Source organism: Adiantum capillus-veneris, chromosome 7, assembly GCF_014529385.1.
Source record: "Adiantum capillus-veneris isolate H3 chromosome 7, ASM1452938v2, whole genome shotgun sequence".
Lineage (NCBI taxonomy): Eukaryota > Viridiplantae > Streptophyta > Polypodiopsida > Polypodiales > Pteridaceae > Adiantum > Adiantum capillus-veneris.
The window spans coordinates 27,710,318-27,733,203 of NC_140937.1; the positions used below are offsets into that span (position 1 = coordinate 27,710,318).

At 41.7% G+C, this 22,886-nt stretch overlaps 2 protein-coding genes across 4 annotated transcripts in view; both read left to right on the forward strand.

Moving 5' to 3' along the window:
* Positions 1-14,320, forward strand: part of LOC147453599 (protein ZINC INDUCED FACILITATOR-LIKE 1-like) — a 132,175-nt gene extending 117,855 nt beyond the window's left edge. For both annotated transcript variants that reach the window (XM_086515749.1, XM_086515748.1), the window contains 4 exons: positions 12,251-12,295; positions 13,479-13,567; positions 13,744-13,787; positions 13,873-14,320. In XM_086515749.1, the coding sequence (XP_086371875.1) occupies positions 12,251-12,295; positions 13,479-13,567; positions 13,744-13,787; positions 13,873-14,045 (351 nt within the window). In that variant the 3' untranslated portion in view covers positions 14,046-14,320. The remainder of the gene's footprint in view (positions 1-12,250; positions 12,296-13,478; positions 13,568-13,743; positions 13,788-13,872) is intronic.
* LOC147453600 (uncharacterized) lies at positions 7-12,242 on the forward strand. 2 transcript variants are annotated; one of them, XM_086515751.1, is made up of 3 exons: positions 7-9,625; positions 9,716-9,877; positions 9,998-12,242. In XM_086515751.1, exons 2-3 carry the CDS (start codon positions 9,839-9,841, stop codon positions 10,463-10,465), a joined length of 507 nt encoding a protein of 168 aa, XP_086371877.1. In that variant the 5' UTR covers positions 7-9,625; positions 9,716-9,838; the 3' UTR covers positions 10,466-12,242. The 2 variants fall into 2 exon arrangements, with proteins under 2 accessions (XP_086371877.1, XP_086371876.1); XM_086515750.1 differs by having other exon boundaries at positions 7-9,173; positions 9,259-9,877.
* Positions 14,321-22,886: the final 8,566 nt, after the last annotated feature.

The following is a 22,886-nucleotide window of genomic DNA, read 5'->3' on the forward strand; positions in this document are numbered from 1 at the left end:
GTGTTTCTTCAACTACTCTTTGCTTCATGCATCCTGTTTTAGTGAATTGTAGTTGAGGAAAAGCGAGAGAATAGTCAACACTGCATAATATCTTATTCATTGTCATAATATCTAGGTAATTTGTGAAACTTTGCGAAGATTAGTCTATAGGAGATGGCACTATTAATCGCTTCTGATTAAATTGTTACATACAGTTTGTCTCAAATGTTAGCCAACCATCAAAAGAGCTAGCAAAAAAATTGTCTATTTTTATCTCTTATCATGCTCAATAGGTGAGCAGACCTTAGTCACCAACTGCATAAAATCATTGTAAAGGAAAGCAACGTGTTTAGATCTAATTTGATAATGCTGAGGGCTTAAGTTCTTGGTTCAGTCCATAGTTTTTTTCATACTCATGCTATTTGGTGTATGATATGATAAAACATACTTACGAGGATAACCTACAAGACGAGTTGAAAAGTTATCCTTGTTTACAAGGGTCAATAGCCAATGTTGTGTAGCAAGAAATCTATGTCATGCTCTCCTGGGAGTCAGGGGCTCCAAACAGGTTCCTTCCGTCCATGAACAGGTGGTTAGGACGCCTATTCTACAGGCTTTGCCAGTTCAGCCTGCCACCTTTCCAAGCCCGCATGTTGCGTTACAGGGACAGGGAACGAGTTTCCAGGCAATGCATCAGGTTTTCCCACCACCCACGGTACATCCTGGGTATTTCGGTGGTGGATCTGTTTTCCAAAGTATGGCTGGTTATGCGCCTGGAAACCAACATTATGCCAAGAGCAATGTTTGGGGGTATGCAAGGCATGATGCCAAACCACATGTATGGTAGCATCGGCATACATCAAGGCTTTCCGAGCAACTAGGGCTAGTTTGGAGTGCCACAGGGTAATTTTGTCATGGTTGGTTTTTTTGGACAGCAGCCAGATATGGCACCTATGACGCAAAATGTCAATGGCCAAGACGCGTCGATGATCCCTATCACAGTGCCCATGTTGCAGGCAATTCCCTATGACAATTTGGGGGACACTAGAGAAACCAAAAGCTTACAAAGAAGGTGGTGCAGCTGTAAAAATTAGCACTTTTAGTGGCTTTGAGGGTAAGGCAAAGGCTCTTTACTTTCTCGAGCAGTTTGATACAGCTTATGCAGGAGGGAATTTTACAGAGGTCTCTAAGGTCAGGAAAGCTGCCACTTTCTTGAAAGACAATGCGCTTACATGGTGGACGACATTGTTGATGCAAGGACAGATGCCCGCCACATGGGTATACTTCAAGCAAATGTTTGCATCTGCGTGGTTGTCAAATGAATTTGAAGCCGATGTCATGACAGATTGACACCAACTCACTGCGGCTACTTGCAAGAGCCTACAAGAGTACAATCAAAGGTTTTCTAAAGCGTTGCTCTCAGTAACCTCCTACAAGTTTGTGCCACTGACAGAGCAGATTGAGAAGTATTGTTGTGGGCTGCCTAAAGGGCTTTATGATTACTGTACAAATAACAGAGTGGCTACCCTCAGTCAACTTATGGAAGTTACCAACACTGGTCTTGCCTTGTTGAAGGGAGAGTACAGTGGGTTCCCGGGCAACGCGAAAGGGGGGCAGCAAAAGAAAAATTCAGCAAAGAAGTCCTTTGTCAAAACGGCTCCTAAAGCACCATAGGGGTCAGAAAAGGTCAACAAAGACAAGGTTTCAGCCGAAACTTATGGAGCGCAGGCAAAAGAAGCCAAAAAGGAAGCCTTTTATGCATAAGGTGCTCGAGGAAAAGAAGGTCTTAATGGCTGAAAATAAATTCGTTTTATGCGAGCAGCCTAGTCATTTTGCTGCAGATTGGCCACAAAGGGAAAAGGCCAGCTGATTCGGATGATAAAGAAGATATGGTGGGTGACAAGTCAAGTATAGATGCCAGCGAGTTATGTAGAGCATGGGGTAAAGTCAGAGATCAGACGACACTCATCCTCTTTGATCCAGGTGCCAAAGCAAACTTTATCTCACCAAAGTGAGCTATGAAGCTGGGCATTAGAGCTGAAGAGATGGAATACACGGCAGAGGCGGGGTTGGCATGTCCTGGCCACTCAGAGTGTGTTACTCCCATCATTGGAAAGATGCGTCTGCATATTCAATCATATGTGGACACAAAAGAATTTTATATCATGCTGTTGAAAGGGTGCGATTCGCTATTGGGAATTCCGTGGATGTTCCGAACACATGGTGTGCTAGATGTGTGCGACAAGACGATCACCCTTCAACATAGGAGCAAAACTCATGTTTTGGATGTAAAACTTAAAGGGGAGTCTATATCCCTATTGTATTTGCTTCAGCTATCACTTTTGTAATTAAAAATGATCTTTCTGTGTACTTGATCTTTGCACGTGATGTTTCAGATAATTGTCAGTCAAATTTATCTGTGTTAGACAAAGAAAGGTCAGCATTTTTGCATGAGTTTTATGACTTTTTTTCTGATTCATTACCGTCGTAATTACCGCCAAAGAGGCCTGGGGACCATGTGATAGATTTGGTGCCAAGGTGTAGCCCACCGAACAGACCTCCCTACAGGGTTACTGTGGCGTAACAGAAAGAGATTATGAGCCAGGTAGAGGAGCTTTTAGAGAAGGGGCTCATTCAGCCTAGTTCTTCACCTTTCTGCTCCCTAGTGCTTTTAGTGCAGAAGAAGGATGGCTCGTGGCGCATGTGTATTGATTACCGTGCGTTGAACAAGAATACCGTCAAGAACAGGTTTCCTATCCCAAGGATTGATGATATTCTTGACCGTTTAGAGGGTGCTGCAATTTTCAGCAGGATAGATCTTAAGAGTGGGTACCATCAGATTCGTATAAGGCGAGAGGATGTGCACAAGACTACGTTTAGAACGACATTTAGTCTTTATGAGTTCTTAGTGATGCCATTTGGTCTTACAAATGCTCCTGCCACGTTCAATAGAATGATGGATTGGATTTTCCGCTCGCATCAGAAGTCTGTTGGCACATTCTTTGACGACATGATAGTCTAATTGAAGAATGAAGAGGAGCATATGCGTCACTTGACCATTGCGTTCGAAGAGTTGCGCAATCACAGGTTACTTGTCAATTCTAAAAAAAGAAAATTCTTCTCGGAAGAGATCCACTTTCTTGGCCACATAGTGTCAAAGGATGGTGTCCGAATGGATCCCGCAAAGGTTAAAGCTATTAAGACATGGCTAGACGTAAAGACTGTGCACTATGTCCCAAGTTTCTTGGGAATGTGCTCATACTATAGAAGGTTTATCAGGAATTTTGCAGAGATAGCTTCACCTCTTCACGCTTTGCAAAAGAAAGAGGTCACTTTCAGATGGACCCAAAAAGAGATTTGTCACGTGCACATCTAACCCTATGTGTACGTGGACAAGCTACTTTATAACTAGGGTTCAATTCAGTTCAGTTAGCCTAGCTTAGGAAGTGTTCTGACACTTTTATGAGTTTGTTTGCAGACCGTGCATGTCCAGACACTTAGAGTAGATGCATATCCTCTGGTTTCACACAACATAATCATTAGATTACCATCAGAACCCATCAGGAGCATTTTTACAGTGCACAGATATATTTTTCCTATTTTAGCCATTTTTCACTTATTATTAATAAGTGACTTTGTTGGGAAACTGGGTAGGGCAATTTGACCAAGCATGTATATAAGAAAAGCTAGCGCTAGCACTTTGTGGCAGAAGAGGCAGCAAACCACACTGCAAGTGCACCTTCTCAGCAAGAAGACCAGCAAGAAGACCTAGCGTTTTCAAGCTACCAAGGCCAGCCAGCGTTTTCTCAGCAAATGCAGATCAGCCCAGCATTTTGCAGTTCTTGATCAGCGTGGCGACAGCAGATCCCTTAGCGCAAGACATCAGATCAGCCCTAGCGTTTTTGGACAACAATTCAGCCTCAGTGATAATTGATTTGCAGTTCCTCGGCGACGAGTACCATATCTGCATCAGCGTTTTGCATATAGACTCGTTACCGCAGCCCCCGAACGTCGCAGATCTCACCTTCCCGTAGCAGATCCTCGCCCACGGTTAGATCAGCTAGCGTTTGCAGATTCAGCCCGGAAAACGCAGATTTCAGCATCTGCGTTTTCAGTGCGTCGTCGCCGCATCGTCGTCGTCATCAACATAGAGTCATAATTCAGCAGATACAAGATTTGCAGATTTCAGCCATTAGCGTTTTCAGATTTTAGCCCATCTCGTCGTCGTTCTCATCGTCGGCAAGTCCATTGCATTGTAGAGATATATACCGCTCTCGCCATAGAGAGTGGGGCCTTCGGAGGAGGGTTTGACAACATTCTCGTGTCCTATTCTTCTCTCTCTATCTCTCAGTCTCAGCACCTTCATTCACAATGTTTGCCACTTTGTTTGTGATCATTTGCACTCTCTCACTAAAGGAACGGAAGGCTCTCCCTTCCGTTATTAAAAGGAACCCTTGAGCACAGTTAGGAGCACTCATCTTGAGCAAAGCTCAACATTCACATCCGTTGCACCTTACATTAGTATCAGAGCTTTGGTAGTGTTCTGTATCACTCAAGGAAAGAACCACATAATTTTTTTTGCTTGTTGCGATTGCATGTAACCCAAGTCCTCTTGGGCGTGTCGATTCCTAATCGTGTTTTTGAAGAGTGACAGGAAACCCAAGAAAGAAGGGCTTGTCCGGCCTCCCCTTGTTTCTCTTTTCACTCATTGAGAGCGGACCGTGCACTTAGTGGCCGGCCAATCGACGTGAGGTGGGAAAAAGCAACCTTGGTGTGAGCGCAAGGCCGCCAAAGGGTGCGCCCGTGGGAAAGAAAAAAGCTCAGGTAAGAGAAGATCCTTCCCTAACACAGATTGCAAGCTAAAAAGAAGAACCTCAAGAACCCAAGTTCCTCGTGAACTTAAGAACCAAGACTTCAGTGTATGATCATCACCCGAAGCGGAATGGATACTTCGCATGGAAGTGGCAAAGAAGAATTTTCCCCACCAGGAGATCCCCCCCCCCCCTTTCCCATCTACGCCAAGGATTGCACCAAATCCTATGGAGGCTTTGGTCAAGACGATGATGGATATGAAGTTACAACTAGAAGCACAACGCGTTGCCTTGGAGCACGAACACGAAGAAAGGAAAGAAGAAAGAAAGGCCGACTTTGAGTGTGAGCGCGAGCAAGCACGCTTGGCGGCCGAAGAAAGAAAAGCCGAATTGTATTATGACCGCTAAGAAGGACGGTTAGCCTTGGAGCATGAGCGCGAGCAAGCGCTCTTGGCGACCGAAGAAAGACGGTTAGCCTTGGAGCATGAGCGCGAGCAAGCGCTCTTGGCGACCGAAGAAAGACGGTTAGCCTTGGAGCATGAGCGCGAGCAAGCGCGCTTGGCGACCGAAGACAGAAGGGTAGCCTTGGAGGGTGAGCGTGAGCAAGCGCGCTTGGCGGCCGAAGATAGACGAGCGGCCTTGGAGTTAGAGCGTAAAGCGCAGAGAGGCCAACACATGCAAGAGTTGGTCCTACTATTTTCTAATGTGGATATGCAGATTGAAAAGAATCATAAGAAGAAGACGCTCTCAGTCTTTTCTTCTCCAAAGCATGACACACATGATTTGTATGATCAAGATGTGATTCTACACGATCATGATGATTTGTAGGATAAAGATGTGATCGTTCACAAGGATGATGGTTTAGTTGATACTTTGTCTAGTGAAGCTAACCTCATTGCAGATTCAATCAATCACGAGGAACCGATCTTGGCTCTCAAGTCGAGGTCCAAAGAACCCCCACAAGAAGTATTATGTGTGCGCATGATTAGTCAGCACAGGCATTGTTCGAGTGTTTCATTCGTGATGGTTTCCTGTATTTTAGTCACCGTCTTTATGTGATCCCTTTCATAGGCATGACATATTGCACGATGAACACGATTCACTCATGAATGAGCACGGGATGTATGCGGATTACTTATGCAAAGATGAAATGTTTGCATTCAAGGAATTTACATTCCATGTCTCTTCCTTGGCATGACACAGTATCCGAAAGAGCACAAGAAGGATTAAGCATCAAGCATCTGCATTTCCATTGTGATTTGCAACAGTTGATAGATTTAGATAAAAAAGACAAGTTTTCATTCCATTGTTTGCGTGTTTTTTATGAACGGTTTGACACTCCATCTATATGTTCATCTACATTGCATGCACAGTCTTTTAGGAAGACAAGAATTTTTCAAGTCACTTTACATGGAATGGGTATGTTCATGTTTCTGTGTTGAAAGTGGTTTCAAGAAATTTCCTCCTTGGAGTGAAGAAGGTGGACCTACGTCCATAGACGCAGTTGGAGCATTGAAGAAGCCACAGATGACTTTGTGTCGCTTTTGGCGCGGCCCAAAGAAGCAAGCGTTGCAGACCTTTATGAAGTTCAAGTTTTGCATGACCCACACATCAAAGTGGGTCGGCGAAGAGTCCTTCCCAGGATTCCAGACGCTGTTGGCGATCTCCCTCGACGCCATACAGTTTAGTACCAGTACCTCACTTTAAAAAGAAGGGGATGTCATGTGCACATCTAACCCTATGTATACGTGAACAAGCTACTTCATGACTAGGGTTGGGTTCAGTTCAGTTAGCCTAGCTTAGGAAGTGTTCTTGCACTTTTCTGAATTTGTTCGCGATCGTGCATGTCTAGACACTTAGAGTAGATGCATATCCTCTGGTTGCACACAGCATGATCATCAGATTACCATCAAAACCCATCAGGAGCATTTTTACAGTGCACAGACCTATTTTCCCTATTTTAGTTATTTTTCACTTATAATTAATAAGTGACTTTGTTGGGAAACTGGGTAGGGGAATTTAACCAAGCATGTATATAAGAAAAGCTAGCACTAGCACTTTCTGGCAGAAGAGGTAGCAGACCACAGTGGAAGTGCACCTTCTCAGCAAGACTAGTAAGAAGACTTAGCTTTTTCAAGCTACCAAGACCAGCCAGCGTTTTCTCAGCAAATGCAGATCAGCCCAGTGTTTTGCAGTTCCTGATCAGCCCGGCGACAACAGATCCCTTAGCGTTTTTGTAACAAGACATCAGATCAGCCCTAGCGTATTTGGACAGCAATTCAGCCTCAGCATTTTGCAGTTCCTCGGCAACAAGTACCATATTTGCATCAGCGTTTTGCATTTTCAGCATATAGACTCCGTACCGCAACCCCCGAACCTCGCAGATCTCACCTTCCCGCAGCAGACCCCCGCTGCACGGTCAGATCAGCCAGCATTTGCAGATTCAGCCCGGAAAACGCAGATTTCAGCATCCGCGTTTTCAGCGTGTCATCGTCGCATCGTCGTCATCAACATAGAGTCAAAATTCAGCAGCAGATACAAGACTTGCAGATTTCAGCCATTAGCGTTTTCAGATTTCTGGTGTCGTATTCTTCTCTCTCTATCTCTCAGTCGCAGCACCTTCATTCACAGTGTTTGCCACTTTGTTTGTGATCATTTGCACTCACTCACTAAAGGAATGAAAGGCTCTCCCTTCCGTAATTAAAAGGAAGCCTTGAGCACAGTTCGGAGCACTCATCTTGAGCAAAGTTCAATCTTCACATCCGCTGCACCTTACAGGATTTAAGCTTTTAGTCTCTTAAAGGAAAAGTTGACTTCAGATCCCGTGATTGTTTTATTTGATCTCAAGAAGTCATTTGTGGTCCAGTGTGATGCGTGTGGCAATAGCATCGGACCAGTGCTAATGCAAGATGTTCGTGTAGTAGCTTATGAGAGCAGAATCGTGCAAGGGCCAAAAAAGACTATGCAAATCTATGAGAAAGAGTTATTGGCCGTAATTCATGCGCTCTCTAGCTGGAAGCACTACCTATTAGGTGTTGATTTTGTTGTCCAGACAGATCATCAGACCTTGCGATACTTCTTGACACAGTCAAAGTTATCCGAAAAGCATATGCGATGGGCAAACATTCTCTCTATGCTCCAGTTCCAGATTATCTTTCCGATGATTTTCGTTTAATTTCTGAGACCCTATTTTTGAAGTTGCAAATGGCCGGACATTGTATGGTCAGTGTGAAACGGTAGTTTCACCCGCAGATGGGAAGTTGGTTAGCACTGGAACTCGAGTAGTAAAAGGGTGTTTAGGCTCAGTTCAAAGTCATCTAGGTCCCCTCCAATTTTTAGACCGGAAGGCACAAAACGGGAAAACCATGCATGAGTGCCACTTGGCACATTTTTGGGCATTTTTCACCTTGAGAGAGAGAGAAGCGTTGAAATAAACGTGGGGGCTGCATTTTTCCGCCGTATGGTGGATTGTTGCAGGTAATAAAGCTATTGTGTGCTTGCTTACCCTCTATGTACAGTGAAATGCAAGAACTGAAGCCTTGCATAGCATTCAGTGCTCTGTGTGTGTGTGTGTGTGTGTGTGTGTGTGTGTGTGACCCCCCTACGTGCTGTAACGTGATGCCTTACAAGAGGGCTCTTCATTTGGTCTTATGCTTGTGTGCCGAGGCAAGAGCCTCTTTGAGCAAGAACAGGAGTAGTTAACTGCTACTCCAAAAGCAGGCACCGGTGAGGGTGATAACCTCACCTTAAAGGTGCATTTTCAGCGTTGGTTATGCGCTGTTTTTGGACTGTTTTGCAGCCGTAAGGATACTAGAGGCATTGGGAACAATGCCCACTGTTAGAGGACATTATTGGGACTATTCAGGGCTGAAAACAGGGTAAAAACCAATAAATACAGCGAGCTGTAATTGCTGTTTTGGGCTGACAATAGAGGGTTGATGTCCTTGGAAGCGAGTTCCAACAGGGGAATTTCTTCAGGGCGAGTTTTGTGGCCGTTATGTTGCCAAATTTTTTCCAGAACAGGTGTGATCTAGTTGGATATAGGTAAAGATTTCCAGGACTCTAATTTTGTAAGTTTTGTAACCTTCCCTCTAAAGGAATAAAGAAATGCCGAAAGGGGCGCCAATTTTGGGCCTACAAGTTGTCGGCATCCGCTTGGAGCATTCTAGCTTCCGAGCCATGTGTGCTTTGAAGTGTTAATTCCCGTTACGGGTTCCTTCTACAAGGTTTCTCTGTGTGTTAAAGCCTAATACACAGAAAAAGCCAAAGTCTACCACCTTACATGGAAGGGGCAACTATTGGGCTTCTATGGCACTTCATGGAGGAAGCTTACAAGGAGATTGAGAAGTCTACAATCCTAGATGGGGCTCCCGATGGAACACGGTATAACTACATATGTCATTCTCTATATATCTAAATTCTACATGCTTGTTTCTCTAATTAGTACATTTCCTCTCTCTTCTTGTAGTGATTACCTCGAGGACTCTCCCAAGAGAGACGACATTCTCCTCCTAATCACAAAGCGGTGGGATTGGATGAAGAGACCTATCCATTACTTTGCGGCTCTCTTGCATCCGGCTTACAAGAAGCCCGAACTCTTTGCAAATCAATAGCTTATTGAGGAGCGCAACAATTACCTCTTTAAGGTGCTAAAAGAAGAGGACATTGGAGCATTTCTCCAAGAGGTAATCAACTATAGCGACCAATGAGGCACCGCATTTACTTCCAACTTGTGTTGGAAGCGGCAATCCTTGGTGAAGCCTTTATTTTGGTGGGAGAGCTTTGGCTATCAATTGCCTACTCTCAAACGACTTGCTTTGAGGGTTCTTGGCCAAGTAAGCGACAAGCCTCAAACTTTTACATTTTGTGCTTAATCTCTTCAACTATAGTCTCTTATAGCTTATGCCTCTCTTGATGTGTTTTAGGATTGCTCATCGGGAGCATGTGAGCGTAATTGGTCCGCATACTCCCTCATCCACACCAAAATCCGAAACAAGCTCTCAACGAAGCAATTAGAGCGACTTATCTATTGTCGCTCCAATTTACGCATGTTGCGCTCTATGCATGAGATGCCTATGGCTCGACAGGTATAAATTATAAATTATAATCTCTACTCACTCCATTTTCTATACTCTAGAGTCTAGTCTTTAATTAGTTTGAATATACTAATTATGTTTTCATTGTCCAATGTTGTAAATGTCAAATAGGTCAACGTGGATGAGCTCACACTTACAATTGACACTCTAAAGAGTGTCAATAAAGAGCAAGACCCTGAGGAGCAAATGATTTTTCGTGAGCTCTACTTGGAGCTTGAGGAGATTGATCGCCGGGTTTCGCGCACACGATCACGCAAGAAGGTCGTCATCCATGGAGTTACATCGGCTACAAGAGGCAGAGGTGCCAGGGCTACAAGAGGTAGAGACAAAGCATCAACAACACCCACGGAGGCTCCTAGGACCTATGTGCGGCAAGGCTCCGGAAGCGGCTCTTGTGCAGCTGCCATCACTTCCGAGGATAGAGAGCCTCAAGAGCCAGAGTATGATGATGAAGGCAACCTCATTAGTGATGGAGATTATGAGCCGTCATCCTTCGACTCTTGTGAGGAAGAGGATGATGTTGATGAGCAAGGCTCAGAAGAGGAAGATGAGGAAGATGATGAGAGCACTAGTGACTAGTGACTTTACTATTTAGTCTCTCTATTATGGTGTGCCACTTTTTGAGTACTTTGTAGCCCTTGCCACTTGGTCTCTACTTATCAAATTTCAATGATCATTTTGGTTTATGTAATGCTCATTCTCTTTAGTCTTTGAGTCTTGACTCTTTACATTGTACAATGTAGTATTGTAACTACTAACTTGTAATCTATACAAATGTCAAGTTTCTATAAGTAAGTATTAAGGCTTAAGCCTTAGGCCCTTAGACTCGAGAATTATTTGTTTTTTTAAATTTGAACGTACATAACGTCATCGTACATCATAAATTTTTTTAGTTCGTTTAGTACCGCACATCATCGTACGCGTACAAAGCTACTGTAACCGCTGACCAAAGCCAACTATAACCAATGCCCATGTCTTGGTTGCCTGCCACAAGACCACTTACTGTCCAGGGGAGTGGTGGTATAGCTAACTAGTGGCTCTGCAGTAAAACTGGTGATATGTACACTGGAGAATGGTGAAGAAACCTTTGAAAAACTGATGCTCCGAGGATGGTGAGGGCGGATAGAAATGCAGGTTTGGGGATGGGGGGCACGCATATGGGGGAGGATAGGGGCCATGCCTTGGATGAGGGTACATCTGATATGTCATGCTGGCCCCCTGAGCAGCAAGTGGAGGGGAGTCAATGTGAGAGGCAGGGGGGACGGGTGATTGATAGCCTGGAAAACCACTGAAAAGTGAAGCATAATGTGACGAGGGTGGCTGTGAGAAAGAGGCAAAAGATGGGCCACCAAACTGAGATAGGCTCGATGTGGAGACCGTGTTGTCACTGGTTTCTTTGCATCATGGGAAACATATGGAGTATTTATCACTGTCTATGTCCATATTGGCTCTATGGCTGGGTCTTGGGAAGCACCATGGTCCGGGGTGAGCCCAGATGGCACTACCGTCCACCTGCGTGGCTTTTCCCTCCTCCCATCTCTTGATTTAGCCCTCATTGTACATATGTTGTTTTTTCATTGGGAGAGTCTCCCCTATGGTAGATGTATCCCTCTCTCATAGAGGTGATTGTAGCCCTATGGGCAGTTTTCTTAACTAATGGAAGGATCTTTTTCTTGGAAAAACAAAACTATTAATGCATTGAGGAGGGGGGCAGGAACATTTTGTCATCCCAGTTCTTTCTTTGAAGGAGGTGGGAGAGGATTGTGTGAATACGCAACACTTTCTTTCTTGGGGAGAAGAAGAGCATGTATTGTAGATGGGTCTATGCACTACATGCCCTGTTTCCACCGTGTAGTGCTGATTGTGTACTATAATTTTCTGTTTGATAATGACACTCTAGCACATACAGCATAATATAATAGTGAGATATGTTTGCTGGCAAGAAAAAAGAAAGTGACATCAATTCAACTATATTATGGTGGGAATTATATTGCTTCATGGTCACAAACGGAGGTTTATCTAGTTAACAGACTAAATTTAAAGAGATGCTTTGCCCATGTTTAATATTTAAGCTTGAAATGCATTTTTTGTAGCACAATCACTGCAGAAGGTAATTTGCCTATGGATGTCTCTATGCACCCGACGTCTCAATGGCTGTCTATACTAGTTCACATTTCTTGCGTGGACTGTGCTCCACAATGGCAAGTGGAGTATTTATTCACAATATAGCACTATATTATGTCCAAACAAGAGAAACATAATGTAAACTTAAGATGGCTTTCTAAATTTTTTTTGTGGTGCGAAGTGTGGTTCAATTTGTTTACTTCCAGTACCTGAAGTATTATCGTTGTTTATTTCCTGCAGCTTTGCATAATCACTGGATTATTCATTTTGATAAACAACTCGGCGGTAGGTTTTCCATTTCAGAATACATGCAAGTGATGCCTTCTTTTTTGGCTCTATATCTCTCATTTGTAATGGTGTTGTGGAAAGTACACCAATGAGGACATTTAATGCAGACAAACAACTTAGTGCTAGATCTGGTTGTGTATGTTAAAGCTTAAGAAAATCATACGTTGAATTCCTTTCAGTTTGATATTTAAGACTTCACTTATCTTTGGACTTTATTTAGTTCTTCATTACTAAGAAATGAGGGAGAGAAGAGGGGGGTGGGGCGAAAGGGAAAGCAGCCATTACCAGGGAAGGGCCTCTCTTTGTGAGTAGACAGGCTTCTCATCAGCTCTGCGTCTAGTTGGAAGGAAAAGAGAGGGAGATGGATAATGGTGTATGAAGAGAGATAGAAGAAAATAAAGAAGAAGTTATGTTCAAGAATGGCATTAGAACCTTTCTTGTGATAAATGGAAAGACGGTGTTGGACAATGGAGTATGAAGACAGCTAAGTGGAGCATGTATAATTATTGCTCGCTTGAGGCTTGAGAGATGGATAATTGAGAGGGAGAGGGGGAGACTAGAGCATAGAAGATAGAAGGGCACTTAGATCACTACTCGGAAAGCAGAAGAGAGAACATAATTTTTAGCGTTATAGAAATAATTCCAAGGGACCTCCAAGTTCTGTTGAAATTAAAGACCTAGTACTCAAGCGGGAAGTGGGATAACCATGTCAACATCTAGGAAACCTCAAGACAATGTAAAAGACACTTTTTGAAAGAGAGAGAGAAATGAAATAAACTGAAATGTGTATTTACATCTGCAAAAGGCCTAAAAGAGCAAAAAGTTACATCATCGTCATATAATCCATTTTAGACATTTGCAGCCACCCCAAAGAGTACTGCTTTGTCCCCCTTACTGCAAGAAGCTTGTGAAGATTCTTTTTTTTTTTGTTGCTTCATGACTATTCTTTCCACCTGAAATTCTATTCATGGGCAATTTAATCACTTGTGTATTGCTTTAAGCTTACTTGCGATTAGATTAGTGTCATTCTTTCGTGTACTCATGTTTTAAGCTTGTTTCCTTTCTATGTTACCTTGAGTTGAATGACGTCTTAAAGAGGCCAAAATGACCCCGAAGGCAGAGGGTGAATTATATCTATATGTACTAGTCTAGAAGGCTGATTGAAGCTGATACTTTGCAGCCAACCAAACAGCGAGGGTTTGTGAATGGAATCTCTATGACCTGCATGTCATTATTCAAGGCAATAGGGCCTGCGTCTGCAGGCGTCGTGTAAGTTTCTCTATGACTCAAATGGAAACATAATCAAGGAATTTCAATTTTAAAGCAGACTGCATATTACCTCTTTTGCATCTCAATACAGTTTTTGCATTTTCGTTATTCTCTCTGAGATTATATGTGGCCACATGTTCGATCAGTCATCTAGCTAACATTTCATCCACTGGCAGGTTTTCATGGGCAGAAGGCCGAATGGATGCATCCTTCCTGCCAGGTTTCTTAGTGGTTCATCTTTCCTTGAGCAGAAGATGTAAAGTTGTGATACACTTAACAAATCCCTGCTGCCATTGCTTGTGCAGGCATGTGGATGGTCTTCTTTCTACTTGACATCGTTGTTGTGATCATACTTGCTGCAACATTTGAGCCTATGCTACCAAGGTCTCTACTACAACCTGTCCAAGAAGAGTCCGAGAGGTCGGAACCATCAACGAAGGATGCCGAACTACAGCGCGCCGCCTCTTTTACATTTTAGTCAGTGATCTGCAAATCAAGATGTCTTGTTAAGCAAGAACTGCTCTTTGACCAAGGCCCAGAGCTGCATGGCATGGTACTGGGTGCAGACTACAGAATCACATGGTTGGAGTTAGGGAGAATGATGGAGAGAGTAAATGGAAAACTTAAGACTTTTATTCAATATGCAACAAGGTGTTCATTCACAACTAGTACAACTAGATTATTGCCTTGCAGACATGTACATGTTTTTGACATTTCACGAGTTAAGGACCGTGGTCGAAAGTACTTTACGAAGTAATGGATAAATCAACTCCCTCATGAGTTGCAACACAAGATAACCAAAAGAAAACAATAAGAGGGTATGGAAAGTCCATGAACTAAATGCGATAGGTTGCTATGAAAAATTCCTACATCCAAAGGATGGAGAATCTAGTAGCAACATAAAAGGTTGACTTTGACAATGTCAAAATGTCTCAATATTTGAAAACTAGTTATTAATAGTTCGCCCGCTAGAATAACCCCCTTCGAGTCTCTGTACCTATCCCGCTTTTTTAGCGATCTGATCACTACTCCACAACGTGGAACGGGATTTGGCTCAGGATTGCCTGCTGAATAATCCCAGGTTTCCCAGATGGAGCACTAATTTCGCGGGTATTTAGGTCGTGAGAAAACAAAAAACTCTTTTCAATCCCAGACTCCTTTTATCGCTTGAGCAGATTTAGCAACTGGACCTGCAAGGAGTAAAAAAGCAATGATATTTGTCAAGATTGGATTGGAAAATCCAATTTCCTTTAATTTGGCGTAGGTATACTTAGTGCTTTTGAGACTGAATATTGGCCCGATTCCGTGTATGACTGCTTTTTTTAAGCTCATTAAAATGAGCTTGCTTTCGAAGACTGAAATCCTTTTTCCCCCTCCATATTCAATCCGCCTCATATTATTGACGCAAAGGTGGGAAACTCGTTGTATGGGTAAACCCACGCATCAATTTGGGAGATTTTTCATTTTTCCATCTGCGTCATTTTTTTGCAATCCGGCAAATTGGTGGGGCGCAACGGCGAAACTTTGAAAATGGATTTGCAAGGAAAAAGGGTAAGATTTATTTTCGTAAATTTATTTTTGTACTTATAGTCGAAATCGATTGAGAAGAGTTCTCCCCCTTGGGTTTTGCAATTGTGATACTCATGAGGAACATATGGGAAAAGTGGTGTTTTTATAATCCAAAAACCAAGATGTGACACCACCTTTTGCTTCTCCCGCTTTCATCACCAAAACTGTTGCTTCTCTCCTTATTTTGTATGGAGAAGTAATTTCTCCTACTCACTCTTCTCACCAACTTTCTATTTTAAGGCAATGTAGGTGCTAACATGTGCATTTTGTGGTTGTTGCTACTATTTCTTGTTTGTTTTGTGCTTGCATGTTCTATGAGTTTGTTTCACTAAGTATGACTTATGATGGGGATGAGCTTTTGCAGATGGGGAATTGACTTTGTGGTTTCAATAGGTCTGTTTGCCTATAAAACACACGATTGAAAACAACATCCTGCACTTAAGGTTGGAGCTGAAAACTAAGAGGGCCAAATTTCCACAAGGGAGAGATCTTGTACTCTCTCTAGATCATCCCATGAGCTCATCAGCTGAGGTGGGCCAAGGTTGTCCTGGTTGAAGCGTTGTGTCTTTGATGTTTCACTAGGATAGCTCTGATTAGACCATAATATGGACCTCTCATGTCACCTTGGAAGATGGACTCCGCAAAGTGCAGAGTGGTGGCTCTATCGATTGTGAATCCACGATGGGGGGGTGTAAGATATGTGGTGGAGTGGGTCGGTCGCTACTGATCTGGTGCATGTGGGGTCTTGTCTACCAAAGAAATGAGCCATTTCTTTTTGCCTGTGTCTCTGGTGGAGGTGGTCTCCAATCTTGACTATCTTCCTTTTGAGAGAGAGAGAGAGAGAGAGAGAGAGAGAGAGAGAGAGAGAGATAGATGGATACTTAGACATCAAATATGACATATGGTACCTAAGATATATGTGATCTACTATGTGTGGGGCTAGGAAGTGACTCAAGGCTCATTTGGTGGTGAGAGTTGCAATGAGGAGCCCACATTGTGGCTCGGAGAGGAAAGTATGTAGGTCTAGGTCATAGCTGAAAATGCGAGGAACACAAGGTTGAATGTGAGCAAAAGCTAAGCTCTTGCCCGATGGTACGTGGCCCTTGCCCGACCATGTAGCATGGCCAATATTTGGAAGGGATAAGCCCCTCCCCTTATGGGCCCTCTGGTGTGTTGGGAAGAAAAAATGTTGAGCATGAGAGAGAGAGAGAGAGAGAGAGAGAGAGAGAGAGAGAGAGAGAGAGAATATTTTTGACTATACTGATGAGGTCAAAATCACCAAACTCTGAACCAAACTATCGGTTTTAATTCTTTTCTATTCATTTGAGTACCTTGCATGATAAAAAATTAAAGAGGTCCCCAAAGAGTTGGTCTAGGTAAGGCTTTGGCCTCTCAACCTACCGGTTGTGGGTTTGAAGCCCCCCTTGGGTCACACTCTAGAGGGACACTTTGTGCTCACCTGGTGTTCACGTGCTAAGACTCTTACCCTTGGACACTCGAGTGCATCCTCCTCTTGGGGTGGGTCACCCGAGGAGGAGGTTCCTAGCTGGTTGCTACGAGTTCTCTCTGTCGTTCCCAACACGTGGTGCATCAATTAGGTGGCCATGGGGATGCTACACGTGGCTCTTGCTCAATGGTACGCGGCCCTTGCTCAACCATGTAACATGGCTAATATTTGGCGGAGGGCAAATATGCTAAGCAAAATGACCAATGAAGGGAGTATAAATGTGCTTAAGCACTCTCCTTCTCTACATTCATCGCACACACTGTCTTGTCTACACTCCTTGCACTACTCTTCTTGAGTGTTTGCTACAAGTTTAATTACACAAAGCTACACCATGGCATCTTCATCAAGCAACCCCAAAGCCACACGCATCAACATAGCCAAGCTTGAGGCGGAAGAGCAAGGAGAGATTGAAGCAGTAGGGCAAATGAGTATGTATTGCATCATGTAGGAACAAGTGGATAATATTATAGCGGAAGAAGTAGTGCAAAACTATGACAAAGACTCACAGAAAACGACAATCAAAGGGCTTACTATGAAAGTCGATAAGGAATCCTTAAGCCACTTGGGCCTGACGTTGAAAGAAGTAGGGCAAGCCCGGACAATTGAAGTGGTGGCCCATCACGTGGGAGAGAAAGAAGAAGAAGATTGTTTTAACGTCGTAGGAAATTATCCCAAGAGACCTTAAAGATCTATCCGACGAGGACAGTTGAACTCAAGACTTGTTATTCAAGAGGGAAATGGCGGTATAACCAATCTACCACACTTGGGTGATAGAAAGAGGAGGATGTGACGAAGAGGATGAAGGGTGCTCAGGGTGTTCCTACACTGTAGATCAAGAAACATGTCAAATTGATGAAGTTTGTGGCCCAAGCATTGTGTTTAAAGAAAGATGACAAGTATCTGTGTGAGCGGGTGTTCATGGAAGATGCAAGGGTTTTCAATGGGAGGAGTGTGATTGGCCAGAATATTGGCAACGACCATGTACACTCAAATGGCAACCATTAAGGACAAGGGTCAAAAACTCTACTCATGTATTCCTATATGGCAAGAACTCTACGCCCAAACCAATAAAAGTGATGCGGACTGTAAGAGGCCCCATAGTCTCAAAGATGCAAAGGAGAGCTTAGGGTCAAAGTCCAAAATAGCAAATACGGGAGCAACAATGACAAGCCAGACACAGACTGGAGCGAAGCTTTCAGGGCCAATTGTGAGCTAAGAGACCACCAGTACATCCAAGGTCAGTGCTCACAAGGGAGCACTAACACTATTACAAAACCTGAAGATGGATGGAATGAGCCATCTCATAGAGATTGCTAAAGATAGTCTGAAGGATCTAAACACTATTACAAAACTTGAAGATGGATGGAATGAGCCAGCTCAGAGAGATTGCTAAAGATAGTCTGAAGGATCTGACAGTAAAGATCATGCTCCCCCTGGTGCATCACAAGAACAATCAAGCCACTTAAAGAAAATGAAGGAAAGGCATCAATTGGAACAAAATGAACTGACGCTAATGAAAACATGGAAAAAACAAGAAGCACAAATCTCGCGGCCAGCTGCTACAACTGTAAGACCCAAGGCCTTGAAAGAGCCTTATGGATTACATTTTGATAGGCTTCTTGTAATGACCCTCAAAGAAGAATAAACTTACCAAACCAGGGCACTGGATACAAGGCTTAGGTTGAGTATGGTGGCCATAAACATGTTGACCTTCCAAGTGGAGCACTTGTTCAAAGATTTCTTCTCTCTCAAAAATGTAAAAGGTACGCTATTTTAAAATTTCACTTGTTAGAAAAGTTAAAACTAATAGCCTTTTCTAATTCAAGCATGTTGATGATACTTTTAATCATGATTTTCTATGTTGATATGTTGCTCCCTAGTTAAAGTGAGTAGCACATTGCTGAATTAAAGGCTAATTTGATTGCTTCATTTGAAAGTTTGAATTCGGCTCTTTTGCATATTATTTGGCCATATAGTTTAGGTTGTGTGATAGAGTTAATTCTTCTTGTAGAACAAAGTTTATTGATACATTGTTTCATAGGTTTGCCCTTGAGACTGCAAGCGTATTGCTACTCTAGGGAGATAGGTTTGAAGCTTAGTCTTCATGACTTTGGACATAACTTTGATTGTTTCCTAATAAGTTTAAATCTTCTTCTTCTTTGGTAAGAGTGTGTGTGTGTATTGGTGTATTAAACTTAATACATATACACAAAAGAACAAAACATTCAAAAGACAACTGACTTTAGATAACTGGACAGAGATTTGTATAAAATTACCTAGTCTTAGATTTATTTTTGTACAATATAATAAGAATGGGGAATCATTCCAATGATCCCATACAAAAAAGCTATAGAGTTGTGGAGGACATCCATGTTGAATCGGCAAGATTCTTTAAAGTTCGACAACAGAAAAGCCAAAAAACTCTTATGTAAAGATAGAATTCTCACTTGCATCCATATAAACAAGACAAAAATTTTGTTAGCTTTGAATACGTATTACAAGTGTCAGCAAACCTATCAATTGTTATCCAGGTCCTACTTAAAATTTTTAAACTTAAATCTACTATCTTTTTTAGAGTATCATATAGTGCAAAGTATTTAGGAGGCTAATAACCTTTCCAAAAGTAAGCAGACAAACCTAAAGAAGTGTATTTTCACATGTTTTCATTGATTAGAAGGCCACCACCCCTTCTAATCAATGTGTCAAAAGATCCCTTTAATATTTTATTCATTTTTTATTGAAGTGTGATGTATTCAAGAAATGATGTAACATTTTGAATTACAACCCCATTATAGGGCATCAAAAAGCCATTACCCCTTTTGATGCAAGTGTCTTGATAAATATTCTTTCCAAGTAGTTAAATTAAGATTTTGTACCTTCAACCCTTTTAATTGAGCCATAACAAGGCACGGCATTAAAATTTTATGTAAGGTTTTAAGCAAAGCTTAAGAATTGAAAGATAACCTATGAGTTTCAAAAATTAATCCATTTAATCAACCAAACTATCAACCTTTAAAACATCAAGAGTACACAGATAATTGCTTGCTCTTTTAAAGCAGAAAATCATCACTGAGTGAGTCAAATATAAAGTGGGCATCAATTGATAACCACCGGCAAAGTAATGTGTGGCAATGAGGGGCATGGCTTAGATTAATGCTTTCAGTTATCCATGTCAAAGGATATTAGTGAATAATATCCCATTTAAATCAATTAAGCTAGAAAGGCCCCCATGTATAAATTATCTATATTGGTCGTACATTGATATTATCAGTAGTTTTAAGCTTAATATACCCCCAAAACTTATCAACTACAACAGTCGAACCCACATTCTTTTTTGAATAGCCAAACTGAGTGCTGGTTTTACATAGTAGAAGATGAAGTAATTACATAACAATAGATCTTAGCACTACAAGCTACCCATGAAATAAAGGTAGTATCAAAGTACAAAAAAAAAGTGAAACTAGCAGCATAGAGGTAGTGTTTTTAAGTAACAAAGAATCACAATACGACAATAGACCTGAAACCTTGTGGTTTTAACACATCCCGGTTTTTTTAAACAAAAAAACATCATGTTACCCAAAGAGGTCAACTAATATAGGTAATCGCGACAAGTAGTGGCACAACCCTACAATAGATTAGTCCAAACTCCAAATGCGACATCTTATATACAAGTATGCGAAAAAATGTTGCTACATTAGATAGGAACCCACCATTCAGTACAGAGAAATTGCATTGAGAATTGTAATACGACAGAGAAGTTGCTTTTAAGCTAGTTAACGATAGAGAAGCTGCATTCAAGCTAGTTAACGACACTTCCCTTTTATTCAAAAGACAACAAATCATGCCACCTTAGAAGAAAAGCCGGTAATGAGTTTTGAGTAATTTGTTTAACTATGACAAAAACTTGCAGGCGGTTTGGGACCAACTTGAGAGGCAGCATTTTGAAAAGAGAGGTAGTTTGAAAAAGAATCTAATTGATACTAGGTTTTTGCATAATATCCCTATCGAGAGACCATAAAAAAGGCACATCATCCTCACTCTCAGTTTAAGGCACAAATTCATGACAGTCATCAATCGCACCTCACACCCCCTTTTTAAAAAAAAATATTGGTTGTGTTTACACAACCAATAAAACAATGAAAAGATGTCAGGTGATTAGGCTAAACACTTGAGAAGCTGCAGTAGTTTGCTCATCAGATTCCAAAGTGAAGATTTTAATCCCTGAGAGAATCATACAAGGACCAATACTCTCTTGTCCAAAAAAAAAAACATCAGACAATCAAGGCTAAGTGAGGGAGTAAAACCTGAGTTTGCAAATGAGATGACAAAATCCCTCGTTGTGTGCAGAGCATTCAACCAAGCACAACTAAAATCTCCACTAGACCTTGCTATGAAGTCTTCAGAGGTATGCTTAGTAGGCAAGGAACATGTTGGTACCGATATTCAGAATAGGCAATGCCTTATGTTGGTACAAGGGAGCAAGAGAGAGCGGGAGAGAAACAAGAAAGGTGATTAGGTATGGAGGGATCAACATAAGCAGCTGCGGGTGTGGAGGGAGATGACTGAGGGAGTCAAGAGGGCCGACATAGTTAGGAGACAGCCAGCGTGGGGTTTGCCAAAAAAGAGGCATGGAATAAAGATGAATATCTTCAGTACAAAGCAGTGAAGGACCATGCATTGGGTGAGACAAATAAATAATCATCCCAACATCCATTCAATTCAGACAATGGGGTGGGTCCCATAAGGTTTAAATCCAGTAGTCATCACCTCACTCTTATCACGGCATAGAGAAGAGAAAAAGTTATTCCATCACATGTTGAGGATAAGGCTAAAAGCATGCTTTGGTGGTACAAAAAGGACTGTCCTTGACAGCACCTTTGACAAATCTTTGAGCTACAATTTCTACATGTCACATGAAAAACTACCTATCATACTATATATCAGTGGATAGATCTTCAAAAGGAGAATCTAAAAACACAAGGTCCGAAAAGTTTTGACCTAAACTACAAAAATTTTACTAGTCCCCACTTTTTCATTGGTAGAAGTAAAATAGGTCCTTTTTTTGTACCACCAAACCACGCTTTCACCCATAAAATAAAAATTATAGAAAGGTCTTGCTAAGTAAAGATAGAATTCTCACATGCATTCCTATAAAACAAAACAACACATTCACTAGATTTAAATATGTATTACAGGTGTCAACGAACCTATCAATTGTTATCCATGTCCTACTTAAAACCTTTTTTAATTTAACACTACTATCCTTTTTATAGTATCAAATAGTGCAAAGTATTTAAATAATATCTCCAAAAGTAAGTAGATAAACCTAAAGAAGTGTATTTCCACATGTTTTCCTTGTGATCAAAAGGCCGCCACCCCTTTTGATCTAAGTGTCAAAAGGTCCCTTTAATTTTAAAGTGTATTCATTGTGATAAGAAGGTCACCACCCCTTCTAATCCAGGTGTCAAAAGGTCTCTTTAATATTTCATTTTGAAAAAAAGTGTGATGTATTCAAAACATGATGTAGCTTTTTGAATTACAAACCCGCTATAGGGGCATCAAAGGCAATTACCCCTTTTGATGCAAGTGTCTTGACAGATATTCATTTCAAGTAGTCAAATCAAGATTCTGTACATTCAACCCTTTTAAGTGATCCATAACAAAGACTGAGATAGTAAAATTTGAAGTAAGGTTTTTAGCAATGCTTAAGAAATTTAAAGATAACCTATGATTTTCAAAATTAATCCATTTAGTCGACCAAACTACCAAACTTTAAAACATTAAGAGTACACAGATAATTGCTTGGTCTTTCATTCAAAGCAGATAATCATCACTGAGCCAGTCAAATGTAAAGTCGGTTTCTAACAACAATTGATAATCACAAATGAAGTAATGTATAGTAATGACCCCACAACATAGAGGTAACATTTCAAGTAACCAAGAACCATAGTATGACGACATACCTGAAACCTTGTAGTTTAACCCATATGGGGTCCATCATTTTAACTTGAGACATCAAATAATACAAGTAATCCCAACAAGTAGAGGCACAACCCTATAGTATCCTCATGTAGTTTTAACCTAGCTAGGGTTTGTTTAAAAAAAACCATACTTATAACCAAAGAAGTCAGCAATTACAGGCGATGAATAATTTATAAGGGTAGTCAAAACAAATAGTGGCATATAAGGTATCAACCACAAGGTATACCAACCACTACCCAATAGTTTAAGTAGCAGCTTAGG